The sequence below is a fragment of the Microcaecilia unicolor genome, chromosome 1 (assembly GCF_901765095.1).
Source record: "Microcaecilia unicolor chromosome 1, aMicUni1.1, whole genome shotgun sequence".
Classification (NCBI taxonomy): domain Eukaryota; kingdom Metazoa; phylum Chordata; class Amphibia; order Gymnophiona; family Siphonopidae; genus Microcaecilia; species Microcaecilia unicolor.
In genome coordinates, this window is record NC_044031.1 from 82,655,004 (window position 1) to 82,677,341 (window position 22,338).

At 40.9% G+C, this 22,338-nt stretch overlaps 1 protein-coding gene across 1 annotated transcript in view; it reads right to left on the minus strand.

Annotated features, from left to right (window-relative positions):
* Positions 1–22,338, minus strand: part of DIP2C (disco interacting protein 2 homolog C) — a 763,198-nt gene that overhangs the window by 84,777 nt on the left and 656,083 nt on the right. Inside the window, 2 exon segments of the mRNA XM_030198809.1 lie at positions 11,805–11,914; positions 18,048–18,159. Of these exon segments, the coding sequence (XP_030054669.1) occupies positions 11,805–11,914; positions 18,048–18,159 (222 nt within the window).

A 22,338-nucleotide genomic window follows, 5' to 3' on the forward strand; every position in this document is an offset into this window, starting at 1 on the left:
AGCGCGAAACCCCTATGAGAAAAACTACACTGGCTCCCACTTAAAGAACGCATCACGTTCAAACTTTGTACCCTAGTCCATAAAATCATCCATGGTGACGCCCCAGCCTACATGTCAGACCTAATAGAATTACCACCCAGGAACGCAATAAAATCTTCTCGCACATTCCTCAATTTTTATCCTCCCAAGTGTAAAGGTCTGAAATACAAATTAATGCACGTATCTACCTTTTTCCTATATGAGCAAGCAGCTATGGAATGCGTTGCCACGTAACCTGAAAACGGTCCATGAACTGACCAATTTCCGTAAACTATTGAAAACTTATCTCTTCGACAAGATATATCACAAAGATCAACACGTGTAATTGTACAATCTTTAACATATCCAGAAATGTCTTATTATTATTTTATTATTATTATTTATTGCATTTGTATCCCACATTTTCCCACCTCTTTGCAGGCTCAATGTGGCTTATAATAAGTCATGGATAGTGGAAATGAGAGAGGAGAGTAGACATTTGGTGTTACAAAAGGAGTTGGGTTGTCTTATAATGTCTCTTGCTTTAACACAATCATGCATTTCACCACCATGCAACCCAAAACCCTCTGTAAAACCAAATGTATATTCTCTTCTATTTCCAGTATCCATGACGAATTGTAAGCCACATTGAGCCTGCAGAGAGGTAGGATAATGTGGGATACAAATGCAATAAATAAATAAATAAATAAATTTCTATTCATTACTTTTAAAAGTGGTTAAGGAAAGCTTTAAGGTGATAGTGTCAATCGTGCTCAAAGGAGCAATGTTTTTAAAGTCAAAGAACTGGCATAAATCATGTTGGACTTTGTGTTCTTTATTCTATTTTTATTTGTACTAGATGTGCAGGACAATGAAAGAAGAAATACTGCTTTCCCTTTCATTTTCCACATGTAAGCTGATATTGCAGTGATGTTCTCAGAATAGCTGCTTGAGGGAATTTGCATTCAGCTAGTAAAAGAACTGAAACAGTGATGAGCTATAAAAGGAAAGCAAGAAAGAAAAGGTAGTGAAATACAGCCTGCCCACTATCTCCTGCCTTTATTCCCTGTTCAAAGATCCCAGCCATGTTGTGGTGGTACATGGAATCCTGTGCATAAGGAATGGATCCTCAGAAGCTTAGCTGAAATTGGGTGGCGGAGCAGGTGGGGGGAAGAGGGGTTGGTGGTTGGGAGGCTAGGATAGGGGAGGGTAGACTTATACGGTCTGTACCAGAGCCGATGATGGGAGGCGGGACTGGTGGTTGGGAGGCGGGAAATACTGCTGGGCAGACTTATAAGGTCTGTGCCCTGAAAAGGACAGGTACAAATTCAAGGTAACGTATACACATATGAGTTTGTCTTGGGCAGACTGGATGGACCATGCAGGTCTTTTTCTGCCGTCATCTACTATGTTACTATGAGGGGCATAATTGAACGAAAACGCCTATCTTCATGGGCGTTTATCTCCGAGAACGGGTCCGAACCGTATTTTGGGAAAAAATAGACGCCCATGTTTTATTCAACAATGTGTGAGCTGGGCGTTTTTGTTTTTCAGCGATAATGGAAAATGAAAGCGCCCAGCTCAAAAACGAATAAATCCAAGACATTTATTCGTGGGAGGGGCCAGGATTCGTAGTGCACTGGTCCCCCTCACATGCCAGGACATCAACCGGGCACCCTAGGGGGCACTTTTACAAAAACAAAAAAACAGGTAAAAGAGCTCCCAGGTGCATAGCACCCTTCCCTTGTGTGTTGAGCTCTCCAAATCCCCCTCAAAACCCACTGCCCACAAGTCTACACCATTACTATAGCCCTAAGGGGTGAAGGGGGGCACCTACATGTGGGTACAGTGGGTTTGGGGGGGTTGGACGACTAATAAGCATTAAGCAGCACAATTGTAACAGGTAGGGGGGATGGGCCTGGGTCCACCTGCCTGAAGTCCACTGCACCCCCTAACAACTCCTCCAGTGACCTGCATACTGCTGCCAGGGAGCTGGGTATGACATTTGAGGGTGAAAATAAAAAGTTGTGAAACATCATTTTTTTGTGGTGGGAGGGGGTTAGTGACCACTTGGGGAGTCAGGGGAGGTCATCCCCGATTCCCTCCAGTGGTCATCTGGTCATTTAGGGCACTTTTTGGGGCCTTATTCGTGAAAAAACAGGGTCCAGGAAAAGCGTCCTAAATTCTAGCTAAAAACGCATACTTTTTTCCCATTATCGGTGAAATGCGCCCATCTTTGTTCGGCAGATAGCCACACCCCAGTTCCGCCTTCGCCACACCTCTGATACGCCCCCATCAACTTTGTCCGCATCCGCGACGGAGTGCAGTTGAAAACGTCCAAAAATCGGCTTTCGATTATACCGCTTTATTCATTTTTGTGAGATAAACGTCCATCTCCCGATTTAGGTCGGAACTTGGGCGTTTTTCTCGTTCGATTATAAGCAGGTATGTATGTTATGCAGTAGTTACGAGTGTAACACTATCATTCCCTGGGCACTGTTTCAAACGGGGTCTTTTTGTTTTTTTTCCTTTCTGAAACCTGTCAGACTATTCCCTATCACACTGCCTAATTTTTCCAGAAAAACCAGAGGAATGCTTTGTGTGATAAATGTGTGTAAAATCTTGTACTTGGTTCATCTAAACAGCAAGTACCTTGTAAACAGAATATCTATTATTTCTTACCAGCACTGTTGAATCAGCAAAGTGTTAAGAAAGAATATTATAAACTTTTGCATACATGTGAGATTGGAAATAATTTTGTCAGGAGTTGTTTGTATGATATTATTTTCTTACCTGAAGAAGTAAGTACTGCCTTCAAAAGCTAGTCAAGTTAATCAATGGAAAAGGTATCATCATATCATCTTTTCTTTTTTTTAAATTCCTATTCATTACCTCCAAAATTAAGGCTGCCTCAACCATATCCGTGTTCTATATGTATTACTGTGGCAGTTCGAACCTGAGGACCCGCAGTTCAGTGCACGCTGAAGCTATCTTGTAACTAAACAGAATTTACCTTCCTCAAAATGCCACATACCAAAAGGAAAGGGGTAGTGAAGGGTTTGCCACCGTCAACCAGAACATCTTCACCTAATCAGCAAACGCTCCTGCAGTTCATATCGGGCGTCCCGGTAAATTCCGGTGTGGTGGTTCCCGCTGTTGGAGCCGTCGGAGGAGCGACGACTTCACCTGGGCTAGAAACATCTCTTTCCCCACCGGATCTTAATCCACCGCTTTGTCCTGCAATTCTTCGAGGCGGAGTGGAAGGCGTAACGGAGTTGGAAGTCGGCGTCCGGCAAGCCTCGGATGGTGGTTTTCCGCCCCAGGAACCAGATGATTCGAGCATGGAGGCTGGGACTCCCAAAGCGGTAACTTTACAAACTATCTGGTCAGCTATTCAAAATTTGACTGTAGCAGTTACTAAAACATCTGAAGATACAGCTTTACTTGTGAATAAGATAGACTCATTAACACTAGCGCTTGAGAATGTTAAACAGGAAACGCTTGCCTGAGATACACAGACGCAAACAGAACTTTTGTCTTTGAAAAAAGTTACTGAGACCCTGATTACGGATAAAATGATGGTAACTCGAAAGCTGGAACAAATAGAGAATTATAACAGACGGTTAAATCTGAAAATTTTGAATTTTCCCATTTCTGTTGGAATATCACCGATTGATTTCTTTAAGAAATACTTAATTGAGGTTTTAGCTTATCCTCAAACAACTATTCCACCGATAAACAAAATGTATTACCTCCCAGCAACTAAGCAATCGGAGACGAATTCAAAAGAAAAGAATTAGAATTGAATTTTCAAGAAATTTCAGCATTACTAGAAGAATCTATTTCAGAGGTCTCCACACGTAGGACACTGTTAGTGTCATTTGTTTTTGAGCAAGACCTTAATGCTTTATTGAAAATCTACTTTAAAAATTCACTAAAAACATTTTGTGGACAAAAAATTTGGATTTTCGCTGACGTTACTAGAACAACTCAAGATCGAAGAAAAGTGTTTCTAGCTCATAGAGAAGAGGTTAAATCCATGGGAGGCAAAATTTCTATTAGCTTACCCCTGTAAATGTTGCATTAAATATTTGGGCAACAAATATGTGTTCTTCGATCCAGACCAGCTTAAACTTTTCATACAGAACAAAAAAACTGCCTAGATAGTTATTGTGAAGTATCAAGAATATTATATATCCGGGATTTAGCGAACCAGGTCATTTGCTTCTTGAATTGTTAAAGATGTACTTAGATCTCCTCATTTAAACTCCCTCCCCCCCCCAAAGTTATTGTGGTCTAAGAAAGCAGAAATTAATATTTTCCTCTCGTAATAGTTTCTTTTTTCTTTTGTTTAAGGATATATGTCTGATAATGAGCAATTATATGTTTCCTTATATATCTGTAACAAAATTGCTGTTTTACAAATTTATAAGTTAATCTTGTAAATTAAAAGTTAAATTCAATAAAGAAAAATTTAAAAAACAAAAAAACAAAGAAACAAAAAAATCCCTGTAGGTCTGTTACAAAAAGATATTTTGCAGCTCGGTATCTATAGTTCCCTTCATGGGAGATGTGGCTAGGAACTTGACTTTCACTTTAATAGTTAGGATCATGAATTCACATATACACAAAAAGGGTCAAGGACAGCTGGAAATCTGCCATCCAGATGAGAGACAATACTGCCAAGCTTCCACAAAATTAACTTTTTACTAAATGCTGACTGCTTTAAGGTTCTGACTTTCACAGGATTGACTGGGGCTGGCTCCACTAAAGCCATAATAGAAGGCTAGAGCAATGATCAAATACGGGATTATTGGAATTTCAAAATGGTTGATATTGGGGCTCATTTTTGAAAGAGAAAAAAAAGTCTAAAAAGTGGCATAAAGCAGCATTTGGACATTTTTCTTACCAAAAAATCCAAATCAGTATTTTCGAAACTCATTTTCCAGATGTTTTTCTATGCAGTTTGTCTGCAGTGCTTCCAAATCTCAAAGGAGCATATTAAGGGAGGTATTTAGGTGTTCCTGAGACCTGGACATTTTTCAGCTGTAATGGAACAAAACAAAAACGTCCAGGACTAAAACTAAGATGTTTTGAGCTAGACTTGTTTTTAACAATGACTAAGCCATAAAAAAATGCCCTAAATGACCACTGGAGAAATAAAGGAATGACCCCCACCTTATTCCACCAGTGGTCACTAACCCCCTCCTACCTCCCCCTCTAAAGATGTAAAAGAAATGGTACATACCAGCCTCTATGACAGCCTCAGATGTTATAGCCAGTCCTATTAGAGCAGCAAGGTCGTCCCTGGAGTAACCTACTGGTTGGTGCAGTGCACTATGGAGATTGGGACCCAGGCCTATAAACCACTCTGTTACACATGTGGTGTAAATAAAGCATGAGCCCTGCAAAACTCACCAAACACCTACTGTACCCACATATAGGTGACACCTGCAGCCATAAGGGCTTCTGTAGTGGTGTGAAGTTGGGTACAGTAGGTGTTTGGAAGGTTTTGGAGGGCTCATCATACAATATAAGGGAGCAATGGTGAGATGTGTACCTGGAAGCTTTTATGTGAAGTCCACTGCAGTGCCCCCTAGGGTGCCCAACTGCTCTGCTGGGATGTTCGTGTGGCCAGTCTACTAAGAATACTGGCTCCTCCTACATCCCTTTTCACTTGGACTTTTTTTTTTTTTTTTGAAAATGAACCAAAAAGATAAATGTACAGAGTACAAAAACATCTAGCAAATGGACATTTAAGGAAAAAAAAAAAGAATGATTGCTGTTTTGAAAATGGCTGTATTTGCTATTTGGATTCTGGACGTTTTACGCAAACGTACTAATTCGGACTTAGATATTGTATTGAAAATACACCTCATTGTACACTATTATTCATTTTCAAATGGTGTTCTTTTAGTTAAAAAAATGAGAAAGGTCTTAATATTTTAAAGTGATCTACTAAATTCTAACAGTGCCTACCTGATAATACACCCCAATGGAGAATCTGGGGGTTCTGCAATGGAGAATCTGGGGGTTTTTGGTTATAACTGAAAACCTCAAGGAGGGGTGATGTTATTGGGGTGCCACTGGACAGACCATGCAGTTGCCATTGCTACTGGATTACATCATTCGAGTGGGGTGGGCACTCAAGAACCCACCTGTACCAGAATTCTCTTCAACTCAGAGGACAGCTTGCTGCTTTGCTGCTTGGCTCAGTTTCTCTCTCATCCTATGGCTGCCAGCATTATATGTCAGTATTTCTCATGAGATACAGGAATTATCTGCTCTCAAACTTTAAGCCCTGTGAGGTACTGGCTGCAGGATGGTGAGAAGAAAGTAGCAAATTCCTGCCACCTTACAGATAATCCCAATGCTAAACAGGTAGGAGAAGGAGGGTTGATGCTGGGAGCTGACTGGGGACAAGAGAAGGGAATAGCTGCTAAAGGAGTGGAATACGGGGTCTGATGCTGGCAATGGGAGCTGACGTGAGGCTGGGGATGGTAGATGCTGGCAGATGGTTTGACTCTGTGTAAACACCTAATTGCCCCCAAAAATAAACTCTTAAACTTTCAAATGATAAACACCTGGTATCTAAAACCTTAGATATAAAACATTATTATATAGCATTTATTTTGATCAGTTCTTATTCATGGTTTTAAACTTTGTCTGATGGGTTTATGAGGTGGGCAATTTTCCACAATTTCCTGATATCCGTTCTTGATCTTATGGGTTTATGAATAGTGCATTTCTGTGATACAACAGCCTTTCTGTGATACAACCAAAGTGCTTTACATTTATTATATACAGGTACTTTGTTCCTATTGTTCTCACAATCTAAGTTTTTGTAGCTGGGGCAACGGAGGGTTAAATGACTTGCCCAGGGTCACAAGGAGCTGCAGTGGCAATCAAACTTAGTTCCCCAGTTTTTTAACTCACTGCACTAATCATTAGGCAAAACGGAAAGATGGATTACAAGTTTTATAACTAAAATAAAAAGCAAAAATCATTGCGCAACAGAAATTCTGGCTTATTTTAACTGGATTTTTTAGATTAAATATCTTGCATTTTCAAACTCAAGCTCAGGGTGCATTACATTCAGTTACAATCGGTAGGTCCCCTCCCAAGAGCGCTTACAGTTTAAGTTTGTACCTGAGCCTACAAGGGTAGATTACCTTGTCCAAGGTCACAAACAGCATTAATAGTATGGGGAAAAACCTATAAGTCAATTAAGTCTGCAACAGCACAGCTAGTTGAATTATAAAATGATTATACAATCTTTGACAGGGCAGGATGATAGAGTCTCAGCTATTTAGCTGGGTAGCAGAGTCCCTTGGTTTGGAGATGAGCAATGACAAGTCAAGTCCAGAAATCTCCAGCTGGCACTAGTGAAAACACAGAGGACAGAGATGCGTCCTTCCCTCATTGGCTCAATAGATAACAAATAATGTACTCTATGTATAAGCAACCAGCTTGTTATATATTTGAGAACATAAATGTGATTAACGAGGGGCAGATCATACCAATTAAAAAATAAGAAAGTGAGGTTAATCAAGCAAATACACTAAACGTTGTTATCTTTGCTTATTTCTAAACAGCTCAGACTATTGTCTATGTGAGAAAAACTCTTATAGAATCCTTCAGCACCTTCTCAACATGGAAGTTTCTTGATCTTTCAACAAAATTTGGCTTTGAGAAGTATTTTAAATTTCAAGTTTCTTGGCTTACTTAAAGCTGCAGGGTTTGACAGTTCATAGTTTGTTCTGATTGTTTTTCAAGTGATTGTTTTGTATTACTTTTTTCTATACTTTAAGACAGCTACATTTTATTGAAATTTTGCATTGCTGTACTCTGAACTTGATTTTATCTATGGCAAGGCAGGATATAAATTGTGGATTACATTATCACACTTACATAATAACAGAGATAATATTCTCTGTCAGCTAATCAAAATCTTACAGTAAACTGATGAATATTTCAGGATAACTCACATAAAGCTATAAGTTCCCTTAATAAAAGACTGCAGTGAGGTATCTGGAGGAGACAAAAATTTTGGACCCATTTCAGTTTAGATTTTGTAGAGTGCACAGCCCAGAATCTTTGTTGCTGTCTACTGTTGATACTTTGAGACAAGGGTTGGATCATTCCTCTTGTTGGTTATGCTAGACCTTTCAGTGGTGTTTGATACAGTTAACCATAGCATTCTGGTCAACAGACGTAAGGCATGTGGAATATCTGGAATTGGTTTTCCTCTTTTCTGGAACACAGAAGGCAGGAAATACAGATTGTTGATCAGGTTTCTGACTTCAAGAGATGTTACTATGGGAGTGCCACAAGGCTCTTCATCATTACTGGTTTTATTTAACATCTATCTCTTGCCTTTGTGTTGTCTACTGAAGACCATGAATGTACACTATAGAGTTTATGCGGACGACATTCAGTTTTCCTTTTCTATCGATAATCAGATGGACGAGGTGATTGATCATGTGCAATCTATTTTTGTTGCTAATTTCCGAATGGTTAAAAGAAAATAAGCTGGTTTTGAATGTTCAGAAAACAGAGGTAATGGTGACTGGGGATATTTTTGGAGATCAACTGCCAGAGTGGATTAAGTTGTGTGATCAAGAGGCCTGGCTAATTCAACAAGTTTGGAATTTGGGTGTAATCTTTGATGCTCAATTATCTTTTAAACCATACATTCCTAAGCTTGTTCAAACTTCATTTTTAAAATTCAGAATGTTAAGCAGGGTAAAAGGTAGTATCCTCATAGAGGATTTTAGACTGACAGTTCATAGTTTAATAATTAGCGAGTTAGATTATTGTAACTCATTGTTTTTGGGCCTCCTGAAGTCTTGTATAAGAGCACTGCAGATTGTTCACGTTTTCAGCATATGAGTCCTATTTTGAAAGAATTTCACTGGTAGCCTGTGGAGAAAAGAATGGAGTTCAAAATTCAGCTTGAAACAAGAGTCTGATTTTTGAGTTTGATTTTGAGAATTTATCATCCTGTCAGAACCCTCAGATCTGAAGGCACTTTTAGGCTTACCATTCCAACACTGAGGAAAGTTTATCTTGAGATGACTAGGCAGAGAACATTTTCATTGGCAGGGCCTGTCTTGTGGAGTAGATTACCAGTGAGGATCAGGAGTCTGAACGACACTAACATTTTAAAGAAGTTGTTGAAAACACATTTGTTAGCTTTTTAATACAGGCAGTATAACCAGTGGCGTACACAGACCTCGATGTGGGGGGGGGGGGGCAACATTTTGGCCCTCCTCTCCGCTACTGCCTCACATACCTTGACTGATGGGGGTCCCAACTCCCGCCCAGCTGAAGAATTTGTCCAGCGCTGGTCTCCACCGCATTTGCCTGGCTCTTCCCCTCATGTCGCGTACATACTTGTTTTAATGAAATTGAACATGTGCAAAGTGCTGCGCATGCTCAGTTTCACTAAAATGAGCATTCACGTGATGTGAGAAGAGCAGATCAGGCAATGCGGCGGAGAGCCAGAGACCAGCGTTGGACAAACACTTCAACTGGTGGGGGTTGGGGACCCTTGCCAGCCAAACCAGAGGCCCCAGAGCCATACAAATGCAAAATAACATTTTCATTTTTGTTTTGTATTCTTTGCTACTAATTCCTAATATTCTATTTGCTTTCTTTGACACCACTGTACACTGAGCAGAGGGTTTCAATGTATCATCTACGAAGACGCCTAGATCCTTTTCCTGGGAAGTGACTCCTAATGTGGAACCTTGCATCATGTAATTATGGCCTCAGAATCAATTTTTGTTTGTTTTAGGTAGGGGTGGTTTGCTGCCATACTTTTTGGCTACCTGTTTGTTTTTGTATATTGTTTTTAATGATGTTTGTGTATGTTGATATTATGATTATGTATTTTTTTTTGGAATCTGTCTAGTTAATAGGCGAAATATAAATGAATAAACAATAAACTGTAAAACTACCGGCTTCCCTAATAAAAAGGCTGCAGTGACTTGGGGAGAAGGTGCATGCATTACATTTGTTTGGATTTGACTATTGAAACCAGGTCTTGTGTCAGATTTTATGGGTAAGTCAAATGGGAAATGACTTTTCACAGCCTCTGACCTGAAAATACTGATAGCAAAGTGGCCAGACCAAAAGAAAGAATTCAGAACGCTATTCTTTTGTGGCAGCTAGAATGTGGATTTTGGTTTCCATTTCTCCCTCTGCCATATCAAGTTGGAAACCTGTGATTTAAGGTTACAGATGGCATAAACCTAGGATTCCATAAACAAATACAGAATGGTTGGCAAATAATTTTAACTAGAAACAAAACTGAGGCATAAGGCAGAACCCCAAATAAAGCCAAGAATGATGGAGATTTGTAGGCTGTGGCACCTTCTTTCGGACCATCTTAAGAATATAAACGTGGCCATACTGGGACAGACCAAAGGCCAATCCAGGTCACAAGTACTTGGCAAGATCCCAAAAGAGTAAAATAGATTTTAAGCTGCTTATCCTAGAAATAAGCAGTGGATTTTCCCAAGTCCATCTTAATAACGGCTTATGAACTTTTCATTTAGGAAATTTTCCAAACCTTTTTAAAACCCTACTAAGCTAATGAATCCCGAAGTGTTGAGTGAAGAAATATTTTCTCCAGTTTGTTTTAAATTTACTACTCAGTAGCTTCATTGTTTGCCCCCTAGTCCTAGTATTTTTGGAAAGAGTAAACAAGCAATTCACGTCTACCTGTTCTACTCCACTCACTATTTTGTAGACCTCCATCATATCTCTCCTTAACCATCTCTTCTCCAAGCTAAAGAGCCCAAGCTGCTTTACCCTTTCCTCATTGGAAAGCCATCCCATCCCTTTTATCATTTTCGTAGCCCTTTTCTGTACCTTTTCTAATTCTATCTTTTTTGAGATGTGGTGACCACCATTGAACACAGTATTCGAAGTGCGGTCACACCATGGAGCGATACAAAGGCATTATAATGTCCTTATTTTTGTTTTCCATTCCTTTCCTAGTAATACCTAACATTCTATTTGCTTTCTTAGCCGCCGCCGCCGCACACTGAACAGAGGGCAGTGACTCCTTATTTGGAACCTTGCATCATGTAACTATGGTTTGGGTTCCCCACATGCATCACTTTGCACTTGCTCACATTAAACGTTGCCTGCCATTTGGATGCCCAGTCTCCCAGTCTCATAAGGTCCTCTTGCAATTTTTCACAATCATCTTGCGATTTAACAACTTTGAATCACTTTGTGTAATCAGGAAATTTAATTATCTCACTAGTTATTCCCATCTCTAGGTCATTCATAAATATGTTAAAAAGTAGTGGTCCCAGCATAGACACCTGCGGAACCCTACTATCTAACCTTCTCCATTGAGAATATTGACCATTTAACACTACTCTCTGTTTTCTCTCTTTTAACCAGTTTTTAATCCAAATAGAACACTACCTCCTACCCCATGACCTTCAAATTTCCTCAAGAGCCTTTCACGATGTACTTACATGAGTTTTCCACATCAGAGGGTGCCCTTAGTCAGATGTGAATACAAGGATGAAAGGCAGAAGCACTTATAGCTAGTGAGTGTTGGTCACATCTGAAGAGAGAGCCTGTGTGGTCTCAAAAGCTCCTTTAAATGTTTTAATGTGGGCTCAATAAAATAATGCAAATCACCTACAAGAACTCCACCCTTCTCTGGGACCAAGTACTGCAAAACGTTTATGTGTGAATGATGAAAAGTAAAGCCGGCTCACTCTAGCTGTGGTTATGTACTTTTGGTGCGAAGTTCCTACCTTCACCCCAGCTAGCATTCCAGTTGTGGATACACTGAAATCAAGATAAGCCAGTGTGTCTGGATCAGATGGTTTGTAGATTAGGGCTGGCCGTTTCTTTGGCAAATCATCTGGAGAGAGAGAAAAAAAAGCTTTGCTTAATATTCCATTGTTGAACTGGTCTTCTAACTGGTCCCAGTGATTCAAGCAAGTGTTCTCTGGAAGGAAGCTTAACTGGGTCTTCAAGATGTAAGCACACTATTTACAGAGCCTGTTTTTCTCATGTCAAGGTGCACCATAACACTACTGCTGTTACTTAACATTATAGCAGTGCTACTCTTACTTCCTGGACAATTCAATAAAGCCAAATTTGATATTACAAGCTGAAATGCAGCTTTTTCTATTACAGAAATATATGTATGTTTTGCTGTAAATTACCTCTTTAACTGCTGAATTTTTATGTTGCTGTGCTTAATGCTCTCTGAAAAAGCATGTAACCACATTTCAGGCACTGAGGGATAGAAAAAATATTTGTGGAACTAACACATGCACCATGAACTGCATCCTGCATGAACTGCATTTCTGTGCATCAGATTTTAAAATATTTACTAGTAAATAAGACAAAGACTGGAAATACATGATGAGTACAAAAATCTAGACAACGGAATCAAGGTGGTTTCAGACTGCACTCATCATTAGTTCATTGCTGATTTTCTTTTTTTAAATCTTAAAGTACTAAAGGGGGGAGGGGGCAATTCTATAACTGGTGCCCCAATGCATTCTGGGGAGAGCCTATTCTATAATGGCACCTGGCTCCACTCCGCCCTGCTCCCCAGTCTGATATCTCTCCTCTTCCTTCCTTCCCTGAATTTACTTTCTTTTCTGGCTTTCCAAAAGTTGGGGTGGCAGCGGTTTCCATACGCTGCCCTGCATGCAGGCCCCCTTCTCTCTACTGCGGCCCGCCCTGCCTCGGAGGAAACAGGAACTATGTCAGAGAGGCAGGCCGTAGTAGAGAGAAGGGGTTAGAGGCAGGGCAGCATATGGAAACTGCTGCCGTCCTGACTTCTGGAATGCCAGAAAAGAAAGTAATTTTGGGGAAGGAAGGGCAAGCGGCAATGCCAGAGCGTGGCGGGTATGGGGGTGGATGCCGCTCCAAAAGAGTGCCACCTGAGGCCCCGGTACTGATTGGTGCACCTACCTCTAGGATCACTCACTTATGCCAGGTCTAAAGCTGACATAAATGGGCATGCCTAAGACTGCGATCAAAGTGTGCAACTTATAGTTCTATAAATTGTGACTATAAGTTGAGGACATGCCCATGTCTTGCCCATTTTCCGCCTAAGGGTATGCCTCCTTCTTAACTGCATGCTAAGCCACTTCTGAGCACCCTGATAGAACAGCATTTAGGTTAAGGCGCCCAGTAACAGAAGTGCCCTTAAAGTACTAAAAATACACATTTTCATCAGTTAATAGTTTGAAGAAATTTACTCTAAATACACACCTATCTTACACAGCATGTATTTTAAGGTAAGCATGCATATGGGTGGGCATGCCTCACATTTAGACGCATAATATAGAATATTGTAAGTTATGCATGTATCTTCAGCACTTAGGTGCACATTCACTCATGTATTTTATATACCGTTTAGACCTAAGCAGTTTACAGTTTCATTTTACAGGTACTGGGTCTGTCCCTAGTGGGCTCACAGTCTGAGTAGTACACTGCACTACAGCTGTACCTGGGGCAACAGAGGGTTAAGTGACTTCCCCAGGGTCATACAGAGCTGAAGCGGGAATTGAACCTGGTCCCCCAAAATCTCAACCCAATGCCAACCATAAGGCAGCAGAGGGAATCGAACCCAGTTCCCCAGGTCTGCAACCCACTACACTAACCATTAGGCCACTCCTCCACTACACCAGCTTTATGGCTGGCCTATGTACTTGCACCTTTAAAGACCTATTTTCACAGTTATAGTAATATTCTATAAAGAAATGTAGGCACCTACATACCTTTCTAGAACAGGTTCTCATATATAGAACTGCATCCTATGAGACTAATTTTATAAAACTTTTTCCACATGTAAAGCATGCAGGCTCTTGAAAAGGAGCATGAAAAGGAGGGGACTGCAAGACAGCACCTACGTTTACGTGATCTATGTGCAGGTGTTCCCAAGGATGTAGTTTTGATGCGTATACTTTATAATAGATATAATACATGCAAATAGATGCAGAAAGTACAAACAAAATTTCCTTTTCTTCAAGGATTATTAACTAAAATCAAGAAACAAAAGCGTGCTCAACACTGACCATGTTTTGCCCATTTGAATAGGTTGGTAAGATCCAATTCTCAAAGGTCACATTTTGTTGCGTTAGTCCAGATGTTGGTTATATCTAATTTGGATTATTGTAATTCTTTATATGTCGGACAAGGAATCCTGTTTAGAAGGAATGGATCCACGGAATCTTAGTGGAGATTGGGTGGCGACGCCGGTAACTGGGAAGCAAAATTGGTGCTGGGCAGACTTCTACGGTCTACCCCCTGATCGTGACTGAATAGATATGGATGGGTTGAGTGTAAATTTTACGGGGCTTCGACATTAGCTTCAGAACTTTTAGTACAAGAACAGTGCTGGGCAGACTTCTACGGTATGTGCCGTGAGAATGGCACAGACAAATCAAACTCGGTTATAAAGTATCACATACCATGTTAAATGAGTTTATCTTTTTGGGCAGACTGGATGGACTGTTCAGGTCTTTATCTGTTCTAATTTACTATGTTTCTAAGAGGCATATTTTCAAAGCACTTAGTCTTCCAAAGTTCCATAGGTTTCTATGGAACTTTGGAAGGCTAAGTGCTTTGTATTTTTTTTCGCACAGAATTTTGAGGCGTCGCATATAGAATCTAGCCCTATGTGTGTGTGTATATAAAACCCGAGACTCAATGCTGAAAACATGACAAGGAAGACTATATGTTGAACTTGGTTTGAGGATTAAAAAATAAACACACACACAAAAAAAAAACGTTTTTGAGGCTTATATACACCAGATTGGAGAATTTATTGGATTGCTGTTGACATATTTGCTCTCCTATCATAATGGATGTTTGTTGATTGCCTTTATAAAAAAGGTATAAGATAAGCACCATTTTTCACATTTCATGTTGCTGATTTAATAAAGCCTTTTCCAAGTATAAAGCATGTTTGGATGTGAAAACGCTCAAAAAACACCCACATCCAATGCATTTGGCCGGCACAAACCATATTTTCGAAACTAAAGATAAACGTCCATCTTTTTCGAAAATACGGTTCGGCCCGCCCCTTCACGGACCCGTTCTCGGTGATGGACGTTTTTACACATGGGCGTTTGCATTCGATTATGCCCCTCACTATCACAACCTTGTCTCTTGAGGCAAGGTTGGGATCACCATGAGGATCAACGTGTGTGATCTGGACTCTGTGCTGTTGTCATGAAAGTTACATGGGTTGGGAGTAGGCTATTTGATGACAAAACTAAACTACTATCCGATTATTTGCTAACAGAACTGGAGTTTATTGTTCTTATGTGTTGAAATTGCTGTAGGAAGGTTTTCTGTAACTTCTGTGGTTTTCAATAAAAACACTTAAAAAAAATATGCAAGTACACAGCGAGAGGTATGTGATTTACACATATATTTTATATATACACTAGTAAAAAAAAAACGTTTCTGATGCAAATGAAACGGGGGCTAGCAAGGTTTTCTTCAGAGTGTGCATGTGGGAGTGTGTGTGTCCCTGCCCTCTGCCCTCCCCCTCCCCCCCCCCCCTCCGAGTCCAGTCCTTCAGCGTTGTTTCCTGCTGTTCTGTGTTTTTGTTACAGAGAGAGTGAGGGCATCTCTCTCCCCTCCCCCCTCTGAGTCCTTCACTGTTTAGTGGGATTTCCTGCTGTGCTGTTTTCCTTCACTCATGGGGAAACCGGATATCTCTGGCGCTTCACACTTCCGGCTGGAGGCTTCAGTGGTGCCTTTTATATATATAGATACTTTATTTACTTCTACTTTCAGGCAGGTGTAAATTTCTGTGCCTTCAATGCAGGTGTGATTTCTATAGGATGTTATGCTATGATTTTAAAAAGTCATATAGGCACCTGTATCTTTATAAAATAGTCTAAAAGTGGGCAACTTCCTGCCCAGTTAACCTGAGCACCCTGTTATAAAATTATCCTCAGAGTATGTGATATACAAGTGTCTTGTAAAAGTCTTCACACTCTTGTGCATTTTTTTGCATTCTACGGCATTAAAAAAAAAAATCAAAATATATTACAGTAGGAGTTTGTTTTACTGATCTACACAACAAACTCTACACTTTCAATGTGAAGGAACAATTATAAAAACATTTAATGAGTAAATACGAGTAAGAAATCAAAAAGGTCTTAATTGTATAAGCCTTAATATAATTTGACTCATTGAATGGTGGAAGCCTCTTATGCAGCAATAAATAGCCCATGACTCATTTAGAAGTGTCTACCAACTTTTCTCAGCAGGATGGCGCATTATTAGCCCGATCTTCTTGGCAGTGTAGCACAAGCTCTTTCAGGTTGGCTGGGGATTGCCTGTGTACTGCAGTCGTCAATTTTCTAATGGATTCAGGTTTTGGGTTTGACTGGGCCACTCTAGGACATTCACTTTCTTCTTGCTGAGCCATTCCTTTGCTGCTTTTGCCTTGTGCTTAAGATCACTATCCTGCTGAAAGCTGAATCTTTTCCCTGGTCTCAGGCCAATGGCAGGCTAGAATAGATTTTTTTTTTCTTCAAGCGCTGCCTGTACTTGTACTATCCATTTTTCTTCCATCTTGGTGGCATCAAATTGTTTCCACTTTACAATGGTGGACCACATAGAAGGGCATATTCGAAATGGACGCCCAAGTTTTGCTGAGCACGTCCTCGCAAAACATCCCGGCGAAGGGGCGGGGAAACCCGTATTATTGAAACAAGATGGGCGTCCATCTTTTGTTTCGATAATACGGTCGGGGATGCCCAAATCTTGACATTTAGGTCGTCCCTAGACTTGGTTGTTTCTGATTTTCGGCGATAATGGAAACTAAGGACACCCATCTCAGAACGACCACATCCAAGCCCTTTGGGTCATGGGAGGAGCCAGCATTCGTAGTGCACTGGTTCCCCTGACATGCCAGGACACCAACCAGGCACCCCAGGGGGTACTGCAGTGGACTTCAGAAATTGCTCCCAGGTACATAGCTCCCTTACGTGTGCTGAGCCCCCCAAAACCCACTACCCACAACTGTACACCACTACCATAGCCCTTACGTGTGAAGGGGGGCACCTAGATGTGGGTACAGTGGGTTTCTGGTAGGTTTTTGGAGGGCTCACATTTACCACCACAAGTGGGTCTGTCTGCTTGAAGTGCACTGTAGTACCCACTAAAAACTGCTCCAGGGACCTGCATAGTGCTGTCAGGGAGCTGGGTATGACGTTTGAGGCTGGCATAGAGGCTGGCAAAAAAAAGATTTTTAATTTTTTTGGGGGGTGGGAGGGGGTTGGTGACCAGTGGGAGAATAAGGGAAGGTCATCCCCGATTCCCTCCGGTGCTCATCTGGTCAGTTTGGGCACCTTTTTGAAGGCTTGGTCGTGAACAAAAAGGGACCAAGTAAAGTCAGCCAAATGCTCGTCAGGGATGGCCATCTCTTAACCACGCCCCCACCCTGCCTTTGGTACACTGCCGACACGCCCCCTTGAACTTTGGCCGGCCCTGCGACGGAAAGCAGTTGAAGCCGGCCAAAATCGGCTTTCGATTATACCGATTTGGCCGGCCTTAGGAGAAAGCTGGTCATCTCCCGATTTGTGAAGGAAGATGGCCACCCTTCTCCTTCGAAAATAAGCAGGATAGTAACGTAGTAGATGATGGCAGAGAAAGACCTGCACGGTCCATCCAGTCTGCCCAACAAGATAAACTCATATGTGCTACTTTTTGTGGATACCTGACCTTGATTTGTATCTGCCATTTTCAGGGCACAGACCATAGAAGTCTGCCCAGCACTAGGCTCGCCTCCCAACCACTAGCCCCGCCTTCCACCACCGGCTCTGCCACAGGTACACTATAAATAATTCCATGATCAGTGAAAAACTGCAGACACAGAGGGCAAAATAAGTGTTACATTTTGCATGGCATTTATTGACAACAGTTGCATGGCTATTCCAAAACTCACAGGATGTCAGAAAGTGCCCTGGAAATTCAGTTTCAAAGACAAAATGTATCCCATGCATCCTTACCTGTGTCTAGGATGGGAGGCCACGTTCTGATATCCACTGCGGCTGCTGCTTCCCTCGACCTCAGCAACTTACAGATAAGCTGCGTCGTCATTATGCAGGCAGAACGACTTACCTGGGAGTTTCCAAAAGAAAGAAAGGCATCTTTTATAATTTAGTATGGCAGTTTGTGTTTCAGCAGTCCAAAAAAAACATGGTTATTGTTTGAGATGTACTTTATCACAGGCCTTTTGATATTTGTTTTCTAAAACTATCACACTGCTTAAAAAACGTATATGAGGAGTTAGAATAGTTAGAGTACTGGTCTTGACATCCAGAGGCGGCCGGTTCAAATCCCACTCCTGCTCCTTGTGATCTTGGGCAAGTCACTTAACCCTCCATTGCCTCAGGTACAAACTTAGTTTGTGAGCTCTCCAGGGATAGGGAAATACCCAGTGTATCTGTCACTACTGAAAAGGTATAAGCAAAATCTAAATAAATATCAGTTCCAGTCCTGCACTTCTATTGTTTCAAACCACAACTGTAAACAAGGCCAGACCTCTGTTCACACCCTTGAGCTATACACTCAACGTGTAATTAAACTCTGGAATTTGTTGCCAGATAATGTAGTAAAAGCAGTTTTTATTTTTTATTTATTTGTTGCATTTGTATCCCAAATTTTCCCACCTCTTTGCAGGCTCAATGTGGCTTACAATACATCATGAATGATGGATATATCTGATATATAAGAAAATATACATTTTGTATTACAGAAGGATCTTGGGTAACATGATAGTGATATTACATGATAGTAGTTTAACAAGCAAGTATTGTAAGACAGTACTTGGTATATATATAGGAATTTACGTTTGTTGATCTTTGTGGTATGCCTTGTTAAAGAGCTGGGTTTTCAGCAGTTTGAGGAAGTTGGCTAGTTCATAGATCGTTTTTAAGTTGCGCGGCAGCGTGTTCCAGAATTAGTGGGGTTTTAAAAAGGTTTGGCTAGCTTCCTAAGAGAAAAGTCCTTAAGCCATTATTAAAATGGACATGGGGAAAATCCACTGCTTAATTCTAGGATAAGCCGCATAAAATGTATTGCACTGTTTTGGGATTTGCCAGGTACTTCTAACCTGGATTGGCCACTGGTGGAAACAGGATGCTGGGCTTGATGGACCTTCGGTCTGTCTCAGTACGGCAACACTTATGCACTTTTGTAGAGGGATTTCATCATTTCCAAAGTGCAGCCTGTACTAAGCCCACAGTTGGGCTACTGTGAAATACACCACCAACCTAGTAATCTCATCTTGTGATCATACTGGTCCAGAAGTATAGAGATACAGTACCATCTTCACAGAGAAGTGGCTTACTGTCTCTATGAAATTTAATTGGGCACGTCCAAATTTGCATGTACAATTCTTGGCGACATTTATAGAATTTGGGAATGTGTGGAAAAGAGTTTATTAACTGTTACCATAACAGATAACACAGATCAAAAGACCACGTTAAGGAGGCAATTCTATAACACAGGTGCTAACATTTACATTTTATTTATTTATTTATTGCATTTGTATCCCACATTTTCCCACCTTTTTGTGGGTTCAGTGTGGCTTACAATAAGAAATGAATGATGGAAGTACAATTTGTTACACATTGGTTATGGATTACATTGTGCAGAATTATGCGAGACAATCGAAGTGTCGTTAAGGAGTGCAACAATGGAACACAAACATTGAACATTGGAAGGAGACAATGGGAGCTTAGAGGGCAATACTAAGGCATAAAGACATATGGTATACATATTTCTGTGAGTAAAGGTGTGAGTGATGTGAGATTGCGGGGGATGAGAGTTCAGAAGTGGATGTATGGTGCATTAATGAACAGTAAGTGTGGACTTTAAGTGTTTTGGCTCTTTCCGTAAATTTTTTCAAAAAGATGGGTCTTCAATAATCTGCGGAAGGAAGCTTGCTCGTGGATCGTTCTTAAGTTGCGCGGCAGTGTATTCCAAAACTGCGTGCTCATGTGAGAAAAGGTTGACGCGTGTAGCGTCTTGTATTTCAAGCCCTTGCAATTGGGGAAGCGGAGGTTGAGGAAAGTTCGGGATGATCTTTTGGTGTTTCTGGGTGGTAAGTCTATTAGCTCAGACACGTAGGCTGGTGCTTCGCCGTGGATGATTATGAGGCATATTTTCAAAGCACTTTGGGAGGCTAAGTTCCATAGGTTTCTATGGAACTTTGGGAGGCTAAGTGCTTTGAAAATGAGCCTCTTTGTGGACTAATGTGCATACTTTAAAAGTGACGCGTTCCTTGAGTGGAAGCCAGTGCAGTTTCTCTCGTAATGGTTTTGCACTTTCATATTTTGGCTTTCCAAAGATGAGTCTGGCTGCCGTATTCTGGGCTGTTTGAAGTTTCCTCAGTGTTTGCTCTTTGCAACCTGCGTATAGTGAGTTGCAGTAGTCCAGATGGCTGAGTACGAGGGATTGCACTAGGCTGCGAAAGACGGATCTTGGGAAGAATGGTCTTATCCTTTTCAATTTCCACATGCAGTAAAACATCTTTTTAGTTGTGTTGTTTGCGTGAGTTTCGAGTGTTAGGTGGTGGTCGATAGTGACTCCAAGGAATTTGAGAGTTTTTGAGATTGGAAGGTTTAGGTTTGGTGTGTTTATAGCGGTGAATTCCTTTGTGTTGTATTGGGAGGTGAGTATCAGGCATTGAGTTTTTTCAGCATTTAATTTCAGACGAAATGCATCTGCCCATGTGTTCATGATGTTTAGGCTTTGATTGATTTCGTTGAAGATTTCGTTCATGTCTTGTTTGAAAGGGATGTATATTGTCACGTCATCAGCGTATATATATGGGTTGAGGTTATGGTTTGATAGGAGTTTTGCCAGAGGGATCATCATGAGGTTGAAAATGGTTGGTGAGAGAGGTGATCCTTGTGGTACTCCACATTCAGGTGTCCATGCCTTAGACGTGGTTGAATTTGATGTGACTTGATACGAACGCTGGGTTAGGAACCCCTTGAACCAATTTAGGACATTTCCTCCAATGCCAAAGTATTCAAGTATGTGTAATAGGATTCCGTGGTCAACCATATCGAAGGCACTTGACATGTCAAATTGTAAGAGGAGTATATTGTTGCCAGTCGCAATTATTTGTTTAAATTTAGTCATAAGGGTGACTAATACTGTTTCTGTGCTATGATTCGACCGGAATCCTGATTGGGCATCATGCAGTATTTAGTGTTTGTTTAGATAGTTAATGAGTTGTTTAGTTACCATTCCTTCGGTTATTTTGGTTATTAGTGGTATGGATGCTACTGGCCTGTAATTGGTTAATTCACTCGTGCTTTTCTTTGTATCTTTAGGTATTGGGGTGTGTACATGCATAAATATTTAGAATGCCAGCACCTACGTGTATATGTTCACACTTACATGAGTAAATGACAGCATGCTGCCTACGGGAGATTCTGCAAATATTGTTCATCGTTTATGAAAATTTTGCTATAGTGCCTGGCTTTCAGTGATCACGACGGTTTACAACTAAAAATAGTGGGCCTGATATCCAAAATGATTTGAACAGCCAGGAGAGACTCCTGGCCATTTAAATCACCTATCAGGGGCTAACCGGGCATTTTCACTGGCACTTAACCAGATAGTGAAACTGAAAATGCCGGTTAGCACTCATGCTGAAAACAGTTACTTTGAGAGACATTCCAGGGGAGGAGTCAGCACTTAACCAGTTAAAGTTAACCGCATACATAGGAGTGCATAAAAGGCATTCCTGTCTTATGCGGTTCTTTATAGCCGGTTAAGTACAAATATCACACTTAACCAGCTATATTTTAGCTGGATTCATATACCTGGAAATTCAATGCTGGAGTCTGGACATGGCTCAGCATTGAATTTACGGGTATAATGCTGGCAGTGGTCAGCAAAACACTTATCAGCGCTGGCTGAATATCAGGCCCAAACAGAAAGGGAACGTCAAAACAAAAATAGGATATATCTACATCAGGCATACAAAACAAATAAAAACTATCATACAGACACCCTTTAATGATTCTCTTCCCCTTGAATATCAGGGAAAACAAACGCCTGGATGAAAAAATACATTTTTAAAAATCTTTTGAACCTTTTTAAAGATTCCTCTGCATGAATATTGCTAGGGAGCTAAGTGTAAATAACTCATTTGCAAGGGCGCATACACAGGGGCAGAGCACAGGTGGAACATAGGCAGGGCTCTTGTTTATGTGCACAACTTAGAGAATACTGGAAGTCAGGTGCATCCCTGCTGCAATTACACAAACTTCATGGGTG